Here is a 12,470-nt window from a genome sequence, read left to right as displayed (position 1 = left end):
GACTTCTGTACACCTATTTTTGACATTGTTACCTATTATGTCTGGTTGTTTTGTTCACACATATAATGAAATCTATGGAGTTTGTCATACAAGTGAGAGGTTTGGCTAGCTGTAAAAAGAAGTTTGATCTACCAGTTTCTACATAAAGATGTGAAATGCATGTACCAAGTCAGAAATGTGACACCTGTTATCCATTCGTTCGATGTGTTTGAGCTTTTGATTTTGCCATTTGCTGAGGGACTTTTCGTTTAGATTTTTCCTTGGAGTTCAGTACTTTTGTTATTTTACTTTGAACTAACACTGGGTCTATGTCACTTCTAGTGGAATATTAACCATCTGAATCTCTTTCATTTCATTAAAGCAAGAAACATATAAAAGTTATCATTTGAAACAATTTGAGACAAAAAGAAAGTGATGTGATCCTTCAATGCTCCTGAACTTTTTGTGTAGGATAAAGAAATATAAGACAAATTAGTTTATTTGAGATGTTTATTACAACACCATTAGACAGAACAAAATACTGGGAAATGAAAAGAACACACAAACATTTAAAAAACAAAACATCTACAACTAATAAAAACAAGAGAATGTTTCCATATAGGAATGTCATCAGGTCTATATATAGAATTGTAAGTTCACTTTGATAAGCACTTGAAAACTGAGACTTCTGTTTATGATCATGTAAATTCAAAATATATGTATACATTTAAAAGAAACTGATAAAAGCTTTTTCATTACAACATGAAAATGAAAAGGGAAGTATCTGTTGAATACCTACTGGTGTAGTTGTATCATTACCAACAGAATTTTATTACAGAATAAAATCTTACACCCGAGACAAAATATCCTACAAGATATTAGTAATTACATATTTTTTACTATTTAAATAGTTAAGCTTATTTTTTTTTTACTTTTTTTTCTGTAGCAAGCCTTACTTATTTTTCTCTAAATTTTGTTAATTGGTTGTTCACAATACTGAATAGCCCCTTCCCCTAGTTCAAGTTGAACCAATGAAACAGCCTCAGGTAACAATAATTTTCTAAACAGCAGAATGAAATTCAAAATTAGTGCCAATATTAAACATAAATTACAAAATGAATACTGATATTGACAAAACATTTTAACATGTTTACTTGTTTTTTTTTCTTGATGTAATTTTAAGAAATTCTTCAAACAACATTTAAATTACTGATCCATCCCCCTATCAAAAAGTGCAATCAAAACACATATGTGTGAAAATTTTCCACAGCCAATATCCATAAACCCCTCAAAAAGATGACAATTTATTTGCGTTTTTTTTTCAAATAAACCTCTATTTTCCAATTCAAAACTTACAAAATATGATAACTTGAACTAAACTTACAGTAAATAATGGAATGTACAAAAAACATTTTCAAAAAATATGTCTATCTAGGAATGACTTAGTTTTTTTCTATATATCATCAAAAATTCTAAATGTAAATTCAACCAAAAACTAAATTGATCTAAATTAAATATTGAGTTGGAAGCCAGCCATTCATTTAAAACTCAATAAATGTATACAATATAAAAACAAATATAATATTTCACAAATTCTTATCTTTTTTCTCCAAAAAGAAAAAAAAAGAAAATTGATAGTATATACAAATTAATAAGTAAAAATAAATAAATTAGTAATACAACAATAACTGGTATTTTACAATTAAAATATTCAAACCTTAAAAAATAAAAACAGAACCATACCATCAACAGCTGTTTAATGACTTTCTAACAATTGTTTTTCATTTAAGAAAGTGTTATATTGAACAATATGCGTTTTTGATATCCAATTTCATTCTTTTCCATGTTTCATTCCATTAAGTTCCTGCTATAGTGGTATGGTGCTATTTCTATTACTTAACGTCTTGAACATAAAGACTAGTATCATTTACTTAAAGATTGCCACAAAGCAAACACTATAAAGCATCTACTATACATGTATATTCAAAGAGCAATAACTCTTACTCAAAACAGTTCTACAATTATATGAAGAATCTGACTAATAAAGTTTATACATAAATTTTCAATTTATTGTCTTCTAAGTGTTGTCAAATATATTTTCAAAAATTTTGCTGCCATCAATCCTTTTAATATGTATTGAATAGTCATAATTATTTGACATTTAACTTGAATATAATTGTTTCACAGTCTTACTTTTTCAGATATGAAAAAAACATTGAAATAATGTGACTAGTCGTTTAAAAAATCTGCCCTTTGAATACTTAATATAACAAAATCTGGTCAAAATAAATAGAGAAATCAATATATTTACAATACATCTAAATAGATATTCTAAAAAATATACAATTGTACATTACTAATGATTTTTCCTTCATTGTTAATTTCATGAAACATTACGCAATACATGTATTCCTAGCGATTTTCAAACTCAAATTCATGTATTTTAACCTCTTTCAACATCAAAGAAAATCATTAATAATCGGTTAATAATCAAAAAGATATGTATTATACAGATGTGTCCTCCCTGATTAAACATAGAAACGATTAAACATAAAAACAATAAAATTCTATATACATTATTATCACAGGTTTCTTCTAATAAAAAAGACAATAATTTCCGTTCAAAGCACTGCAATTATATCCAACTATATATAAGTCCATTCCATTTTCAATCACTTTATAGGGAAATTTAAACTCATTTCTAGTAAAAACATGAGCAAATACATATGTATATATACATAGTCATGGTATAAATAATCTTTAAGAAAAAATATCTTGAACACAAACAGTCATCGTGTGATTGTGAAAAGCCAAGACCAGAACACAAAAAGATAATTAAATATGGTCATATTCTAAAATTAAGCATCTAGAAGTATTCTCTAACCATACAATGTTAATTTGATGTTTAACTACCGCTAAATATAACTTGGACAAATCATCCAACGGTCTATCGTATCATATTTCTACAGCATAAACTCATTATAATTTCTAGTTCATTACTATAAATCTAGATAATAAATAAGATATAAATTTCAAACCAAAGGTCAAAGGTCACTCTTGTGCAATGTACAGTTACTTAGCAGATTATAACATTCAAACATTCATTCCATAACTAAATCTACTGTGAATTGTCAATCTTTGTCACTCTATCCCACTAAGAGAGAAAGACAATAAAGAGACAGTGAAGCTACAACTCAAATCAATTTCTTGCGATAGAGAGACAAAAGAGACAGTGAAGCTATAACTCGTATCAAATCTTGCATCTTGAAAAACTCAATCTGTCAAGGTGGTATTATGTCGAGTAAGTGAATGGCGACGGAATATGTAGCAGCTCTACATTCCAAGTAATTGTGTAGCAGAATCTACGGAATCTAACATCTTGTCAATAGATGATACATCGACTCCTAGTAGGTTATGTAACATGTCAGCTGTGGAGTAAGCGAGTCACCACAGAATATTCAGCAGCTCTACATTCCGAGTAATTGTGTAGCAGAGTCTACAGAATCTAACATCTTGTCAATAGATGATACATCGACTCCTAGTAGGTTATGTAACATGTCAGCTGTGGAATCCTTTCCTAGAGACCCTAGAGATGGGGTTGAGATCGTAGCAGATGGTGTCGTTGATTTAGAGGTGATGACTGGTGGAAGGGTATAATGTCCACGAGATTCCTGAAATGATAAATAAGAATTGTTGCTTTTGTTTCTTAAATGAGGCCTCAACTACATGATTATAATGTAACAGATGGATTTAAATTTCTATAATTTCCATTATCCAAAAGCATTTGGAAATAAATAAAGAAATCTTCAGCTGCAGCAGATTTATTAAAAATTGTGGGTACCAATATTTGTTGATTGAAAAACAATATATATTTCATAGACACTTGATTATGTAAGTCAGAATTTGTTTTGCATACAAGTAGTATACGAAATTCATATATATTTGGGGTTCACATTTATCCTAGAAAGGAATGAAAATAGGTATTGAATAAATAAAAATAAGTCCTATGATGTGAATAAATCTGATTTTGGCCAAGAAGGAAAAATCTTTTGCCCATAGGTCACGTAGAAAACTCTAAAATTAATGTTTGACTTTGACTGATTGAAGGATTTTAAAAGTGAAAAGCTCAATTATGACACAAGACAGTTTATAAATTAGCTTCAATTACAAAAATTCAAGTTATATTAATAATTACCCCAACACTTTCTCCTCCATTTAAACTGGTTCCAAGAGAGATGGAAGGCATAACAGGCATGCTCATGGCAGGAATAGTCATAGGTAGGCGAGGTAGAATTGGGCGATTGACAGCCTTATGTGCTGACTGTTCTTCATTGTTGTTTTCAGCTTCATCATCGCTGGGACTGAGAGATCCAGAATCAGCATGTTTCTTACGATGTCTCATCATGCTGTGTTTCAATGTAAATCTTTTCTGACAGATGTCACATTCAAATGGTCTTTCTCCTGCAATTAAGTAGAATTATTCCAATTAAATTACAAATAACAAAATTTAAATGCAAAATTTTCAAATATAAGTGGAATTACTTGTAATTTTCATATGAAAAAAAAACCAAAACATGTTTGGCTTGAATATAGAACAAGTATGACTGTTTATCAATAAGTTTCATCATACAGGTATTTTAAAAATTGCAGGAATATACATATATACTGATATTTAAATTTGAGTCTCATTGGTGGTCTTGAACTGTTTTCTGCTCTTTGGTTTGGTTGTTGTCTCTTTAACACATTCCCTATTTCCATTCTCAATTTCATCTTGACATGATTTTATTTTGATATCTTTTTGCAAAATTTAAATAAGAAAATTTAAGAGGCTTTCTCTGGCAAACTGACCAAAACTTGATATTTGACCCATATCTAACAAACTGAATACATGAACAAATATCCCCAATGCAAATATAATATACTAACCTGTATGAGATCTCATGTGTCTCCTAAGGTCTTGTAGAGACCAGAATCTCTTAGGACAAAGGGAACAGTACACTTTACGCTGCATATAATCAGCTGACACAACCTCCATCTTTGGATCATCGGCATTCTGTCCTGGAATCTCCAAGACAACATCTTGATCCACCTTGTTAAGATTGTTTTCCACAACTTTATCCATGTGCTTCGAAAAATCACCTATTTCATCAACTTTATTTTTGTCTTTCAAGATCAACCAATCAGAATTGTGGTTTCTTTCCTGATGAAACAAACATTCTTTTCTACTGAAATACGAGGCATCACATAGGTAGCATTTAAATGGCAGATCAATATTGTGTTCCTTCAAATGACGAACTAATAATTTACGGGAGACAAATTTCTCGCAACATTTCCAGCATTCAGTGATCTTGTCAACATTGTAGTTGTCGCGTTCAGGATTCAGTTGTTTTTCGCCAGTGCCGCTGAATGGGCGGATATCTTCTGTACGTTGTGGAACTTCAGGAGACTCGTCAATCTCAAGGTCATCTTCATCAGGTTCAGATCTACCACTGGACATCAGTCTGTCCTCGAGTACCTCTCTATCCTATAACAGATAATTGAAAACATATAAAACACAGTTTTAACATTGTGTTCAAATGAAAATAAATCAAATGACACTACCTTAAACTAAGTCTTTGCTGGCAAAATGATGACAAACAAATTCAACAATATGAAAATAAATTGATATCAAAGTTCTTATGAGCATATCCTTTGTGTAATACTCAATAAATGAAATTAAAGAGACATGGAGAGTGTGTTCCCTGAGTATGCATTACATTTAAAAATGTTTAAATATGTAATTTGATTGGTGATTTGATTTAACAAAAGATCACAAGGTTGGAAAAATGTAGCTGCAGCCTGATTTTTAAATTCTAGAAAGAGAATGACAGTAATAATGTACACTCTGATCTAACTAATTTTTGTACATATATTTTTTAAGGTTTTGCATTTTTCAGCTGTTTCCACCACAATTTGTGTAGGGTTTTAACTTCTATGTTCAGAGAAGTACATAGTTTCACTTATTCACAACTATTTTAATCACTCCTCTCTTAAGTCATGAAAATGAGTTAGTTTAAAGTATGGAGAAGGAACCATAACCTATATCTGTCATTTGTTTCTACTTACCATAGACTTATTCATCTGTTCTTCAGCTAGGTAGCTACTGTCATTACTGTCATAGAAGCTACCATTAGATCCCAGTCCCCTCTCTTCTGGAGGTATTGTCTTACTCATACCGATTGTCACAACTCTGTCTAACTCGGCTAGACCTTCTGGGAGTGAACTGTTTGGATGTCTCTCCTTATAATGCTTCAATAGATTGCCTGTAACGAGTAAAAGAAAAGTTTTTAACATGTGCAAAAATATTATATATCTAACTTAATCCTATGTAATATGAGAAATTAATACTGTAAATTCAGAAATTATTGCGTTCATTTATTATTGCGATTATGTCATTTTAGGCTTAAATGCGATTTTAATTTTTACGATTTTGAGAAAAATCCTGTTAAATTCATATAAAATATTTCAAAATGAGAGTTTAAATTATTGCGTTTACAACTCAGTCGCATTTTTCGCAATAATAAAAACCTCGCATTAATTTCTGAATTTACAGTAGTCAATTTGCTAATCATTAAATATGTTGTAAGCTTAACTAATATCTAACTGTTTGGATATCGAAAAAAAACTTGGTATTACAGTATGTCTCTTATGAGTTCAACATTGCCTGTTAGGCGGTCTTTTTTAATTTTTCAGGTTAAACATTCATTTGAGCTGCAATAGAAGTCAATCTTATGAAAGTGCATAAAAATATATACAAGACTATGAAGGTCTTTTTATAAGGTACTTATATCAACTCAATTACAGCTACAGACTTTGTATACAGATTTTTTCAACCCAACATAGGTAACTGTAAATTCAGAAATTATTTTAGGTTTTTATTATTGTGAAAAATGCAAGTTGTAAACGCAATAATTTAAACTCGCATTTTGAAATATTTTATATGAATTAAACAGGAATTATCTCAAAATCTTAAAAATTAGAATCGCATTAAAGTCTTAACTGACAAAATGGCAATAATAAATGCACTCAATAATTTCTGAATTTACAGTAACAGATTACTGATGTTACTTTGAATAAGGTCAACTTATATTGAATATTTTGGTAATCTCTTTAACTGTTAGAAATATGTGTATAAATCAATTGAATAGTTTGTATTTACCTTGTGTAGAGAAAGAGCTAAATACACATAAATGACATTTATATGGACGATCCATAGTTTGACGAGACAGTGGGTCCAACATATTAACACCATGTTTTCTTATCAGATGTCTCTCTCGGTTAGACTTGGTCGAGAATGTGACTGGACATCTTGGACATTTGAATGGTTTCTGACCTGTAAACATATGAATAAATTAGCAAATGGAATAAAAATTCAAATAAATGATATCTCATCTTTAATTCATTTCTTCAGTATACAATCTATACAGATATCTAATTGAGTTATTAAGAGCCTATAGGAAATTTGTACTTGGTAAACTTATATTAGACCGTTGGTTTTCCCGTTTGAATGGTTTTACACTAGTAATTTTGGGGCCCTTTATAGCTTGTTGTTCGGTGTGAGCCAAGGCTCCGTGTTGAAGGCCGTACTTTAACCTATAATGGTTTAATTTTTAAATTGTTATTTGGATGGAGAGTTGTCTCATTGGCACTCACACCACATCTTCCTATATCTATTATAAATTTGTGGTTCTGTCGTACAAGCTAGTTCCTCAAAACTGGTATCCCACGAATAATAATTAATCCAGTGTTCAAAACCAATGACATTTTATGCATCTCTGTTTCAATTCCAACTAATTTATTAACAAGAAAAAAAAATCAAATAACAAATTAAATTACATTAAACAAATCTTACTAACCAGTATGTGTCAGGAGATGCCTTGTAAGGGAGCTAACCCATGGGAATGTTCTGGTACAATATGGACACTGCAGTTTATGTGGAGAGTCAGCATATGAATTCCTCTTCTTTTTTATTGCACTTTTATCATCCATTTTTTTGTCAACAGTAGTTGGAATATTGAACTGATGTTGTAAGGCTCTTTGCTTCTCTAGTCTGGCGAAGTGTTCAAGCTAAATGAAAAAAAAAAAAAAAATGATGAAAACAATTATCTTAGTTACATAATAATTTGCTTGAATAACTATAAACAAATGTTATTTTTATTTTTAGACACATCATGGTCAACATTTTTCTATTTATACATGAACTTTTACCGAAAGAAGCAATTACATCTCAATTTCTCAAAGAAAGGCACAAGAATATCATCAACTGAAAGAGAATTCTAATTAGGGGTTTAGGAAGAGAAGTTACTACAAACGTGTGTTGATTTGACTAGTCTATATCATGCCAAAGGATATAATAAAATTGAGAATGGAAAAGGGGAATGTGTCAAAGAGACAACAACCCGACCAAATAAAAAACAACAGCAGAAGGTCACCAACAGGTCTTCAATGTAGCGAGAAATTCCCGCACCCCGAGGCGTCCTTCAGCTGGCCCCTAAACAAATATATACTAGTTCAGTGATAATGAACGCCATACTAATTTCCAAATTGTACACAAGAAACTAATATAAAAATAATACAAGACTAACAAAGGCCAGAGGCTCCTGACTTGGGACAGGCGCAAAAATGCGGCGGGGTTAAACATGTTTGTGAGATCTCAACCCTCCCCCTATACCTCTAACCAATGTAGAAAAATAAACGCATAACAATACGCACATTAAAATTCAGTTCAAACACTCATTAAAATGAATGGGTGAGATTTCACAAAAACCTGTCAACTGTTTCAGAAGTGTGGGGAAACAAATGTAGGAAAAGAAGGACCCTACAAACACTCCTATCACTATATTTCTGAAAGCTTTAAGTTTGAATGTGATAAATAGATATAGGAAGATGTGGTATGAGTGCAAATGAGACAACTCTCCATCCAAATAACAATTTCTAAAAGTAAACAATTATAGGTCAAGATATGGCCTTCAACACGGAGACTTGCCTCACACCGAACAGCAAGCTATTAAGAACATTTAGATCACATGATTTATTACCTGTTTTGGAAGATCCCCTATATCCATCATCATAGGTATCTCCTGACTGTCTCTGCTATCAGATGGGTCCTCTGGTCTTGGTCTAGATGCTGATTCATTACTGTCAGGTCTAGGTTCTATTGGTCTTTCCTCTCGGCTCCTATCTGGATTGACACTTCTCAACAAGTTCAAACGATTTCTCATTATTTCATTTGTAATACTGCCACTTTCACGTAACAAAAATGACTGAAAATGGTGGGAGTTGGCTGATTCTAAAATTCTATTCACAGATGCTAAATCACTACTGTCACCTAGAAGATAAAAAATCTTGCATATCAATTCTGTTGTATTTTCTTAAAATTCCAGTATGGATTATTGTATATTTTTTTTTATTTTCGAATAGATTATTGTATTTTTTTTAAATTCCAGAACACATCATTGTGGGTCTTTTGGGTTTTTTTTTTGTTTTTTTGCATATCTATATTTCACAATTATTTTGCTTAGAAACAAGATTTCTTATTAAATATTACAAAATAGGTATATCATCTTTTTTAACAAAGTCTTCATTTAGTTTAAAATAAGTATTTTACAATTATTTATTTTTTAATTTTAAATTAATAATCAGTTTTATCATATTCTAAGTATCATTATATTGAACAATTAAAAAACTGCAAAATGAAAGGAAAAACAGGGGTTTAAATTAAATATCTATAACTCATAAAACTGAAAATACAAACACACACACAAAATAAATATAAAATTAAAATAATATGAAAAAATAAGGAGTTATCTCCCCTAGACTGTAACAAAAAGAACTAAACAAAATATAATTACACTAACACAAAATTAAAGCATTCAAATAGTTACTACTTTTACTTACACACTTATCCTAACACTGTAAAGCTATAGGTTTAAAGAAATATAATAAATAAGATGTTCTGTGTAAAATTTTCTTTCACTATGTGCCACCAGGCATAGCAGGAACTAAGCAAGTAAGTAAGTATATAATTGTCTTGCAATACACTTGAGTACGCTTTCTAAATTGTTTAAATTATTCCAATGACTAGCTTGTTGATACTAATATATAAAATTTATTTGGTGCTAAGTAATGAAAGGTTTTTTGTTCTACAATAAAAACTTAATTATAATATAAAGTAGGATTTTCACCAACCAATAAATTTACTTTTCTTTCTATGTTTTTGTTCTGTAAGAAAGACCTACCTGAAATACTAGATCTGGGTTCCGTTTTGATCTGGTTCTCCATCCTCATGGCCTGTAGATTATTTATCTTATCCATAAGTTTGGATGATCTGGACGAAGTTTCGTTATCGTCTAAATTCTCTGACGGTGGTTGTACCGGGAGACGTAAATTTACAGTTTGTTTTAACTTTTCTGTCACCGTTGGGTTTATTCCAGACAGTGATTTGAGGTACGAAGGATCTAACAATGATGTAAGCTGTGGATGGTTCTGCCAAAGATGGCGCTCCAGAGCACGAGGATTTGAAAATCCCATTGGACAAAACTGGCACTGGTGCACACTATTTTCATACATTACTCTGGTCTGTTGAAGCAGATTAGCCTGAAAATTCAATAACAAGTTAGTATAGCATTTCCATACTGAAATATGTTAGCTAATTTTATCTCACATCGACCCATTGATATGATTTATAAAAGACTTCTGAAATAAACAAGCCATTTACCTTTAAAAAAAAAAACATAAATTAAAAAAAGTAAAAATTAAAAAGTGCCAACGTTATTCCTTTTTCATCTTAGTTAGAAATGTTCAACAGGTTAAATTATAAACATTCAACATCTTTAATTACCGATGTGCAACCGCTTCAATTACAAATGCGTAACAGATTTTATTGCAAATGTGCAAAATGATGAATTACAAATATGCAACAGCACTAAAATCAAAGGTGTAACAACATTTACTACAATTGTGCAACAGCTAACACATAACATTTGAATTTTTACTTTTTTTACTAAAAAATCTACGAAAAAAACTTGAATATCTAGAAAAAAAATACCTTCAATATGGGTGCTGGTGATGGCGATGGTGATTTTTTAACTGACAAGTCCATAGGTTGATCAGTCCCTCTACCTGTAGGTTGGTCCTTCTTAGGGGTCCCAACCGGAGTATTACTACCAGACCTAACACTGAAATCTAATGGCATAATGTCATCCTCATCCAAAGGTTCAGATTTAATATGGACGGGCGTGGCTGGACGGCTGCTAGCTGGGGTGTATGGGGTTGTATGAGCAGCAGGTGGCGCATATGATTTGCCACTGATGATAGAAGAGGGAGTGGATCTTTCATTTATCTCTGGTGGCATACCGTCATCAGAATCTCCAAATGATTTGTCGCTATCGTCAATATTGAACGGCTCCTTGACAGTAATGTACTGTTCTATCTGGTTGTTAGAGATTTCTATATGCTGTTTCTGTAGATGACGAATACAGTTAGCCTTAGTCGAAAATCCAACATCACAACGGGTACAAATGAATGGCTTCTGACGGCAACTACTGTGTGATCTAAGATGGTGTTTCAGTGCACGGAAGAATTTGAAATCAATGTTGCAATATTTGCATACTGTATCAGGTGAATGGAAGGAGGTGGAAGAGTTGGCATCTTCTAGTGCATACTTATTGTAGCCTATAGCTTGTTCAACATCATCCTTCATGAATTTACCATGCTTCTTCCTGTAAAAAAATAATTACAATATTAGGGAAAAAAATCAATTTAAATTTCATAATTAAGAATAAATGCAATTCAAATTCATTATTAAGAAGAATACATTTTTGTATTTATTTTTTGAAAAAATATAAGTTTATTTTATTTTAATTTTGAAATTTTTTTAAACAATGTTGATTGATTACTTTATGCTGCCTCTTCACAAAAAGGCTATAGCCTCAGCACAAAGAGGCTATATTACATTGAAAACAATACAAAAAGTCATTGAACTCTGAATACATATTCATGTCTTGAGTCTTTCAGTAAAAAGACAATAAATATTTTGTAGAATTATCTCCCCTGGACCAGGTACAAATGTGTAGGTTGTGAATACAGGAAATAAGAAAACATGTACATTATCATGTTAATGCATAAATTTTCTGCATTTATGAGGCATTAATGTATCAATAAACCTCAGCGACAATATATTTCTTGCACTTACTGTATAAGGTCTGTAACAGCACATAAAGGAAATGATTTATCAATTCATAGAATTAATTATGTCATTAAATCATTAAAATCAATTGGGAAAATGTTACAAGGTGTACCAGGTGTAACCATATAAACCTTAATTATCTTTTTAATGTATTAATTAAAAAACATTTTATTCATAAAGTATCTTCCTTAAAATATGTTCTTGTGCTACTGTTTTATATGTCGAAATTTTAAACCATTAAACAAAAAATCACTTTTTAATTTAA

The 12,470-nt window shown here is 31.0% G+C and overlaps 1 protein-coding gene across 3 annotated transcripts in view; it reads right to left on the bottom strand.

The window, feature by feature from the left end:
- Positions 1-471: 471 nt before the first annotated feature.
- Positions 472-12,470, bottom strand: part of LOC134721143 (ras-responsive element-binding protein 1-like) — a 52,585-nt gene continuing 40,586 nt past the window's right edge. For all 3 annotated transcript variants that reach the window (XM_063583939.1, XM_063583940.1, XM_063583938.1), the window contains 9 exons: positions 11,066-11,738; positions 10,257-10,614; positions 9,057-9,346; positions 7,875-8,085; positions 7,178-7,351; positions 6,085-6,281; positions 4,906-5,503; positions 4,175-4,440; positions 472-3,650 (listed from right to left, as the gene is read on the bottom strand). In XM_063583939.1, coding sequence (XP_063440009.1) covers positions 3,447-3,650; positions 4,175-4,440; positions 4,906-5,503; positions 6,085-6,281; positions 7,178-7,351; positions 7,875-8,085; positions 9,057-9,346; positions 10,257-10,614; positions 11,066-11,738 — 2,971 coding nt within the window. In that variant the 3' untranslated portion in view covers positions 472-3,446. The remainder of the gene's footprint in view (positions 3,651-4,174; positions 4,441-4,905; positions 5,504-6,084; positions 6,282-7,177; positions 7,352-7,874; positions 8,086-9,056; positions 9,347-10,256; positions 10,615-11,065; positions 11,739-12,470) is intronic.

Source organism: Mytilus trossulus, chromosome 6 (assembly GCF_036588685.1).
Source record: "Mytilus trossulus isolate FHL-02 chromosome 6, PNRI_Mtr1.1.1.hap1, whole genome shotgun sequence".
In the NCBI taxonomy this organism is placed as follows: Eukaryota; Metazoa; Mollusca; class Bivalvia; order Mytilida; family Mytilidae; genus Mytilus; species Mytilus trossulus.
This window is presented reverse-complemented; position numbering and strand designations above follow the sequence as displayed.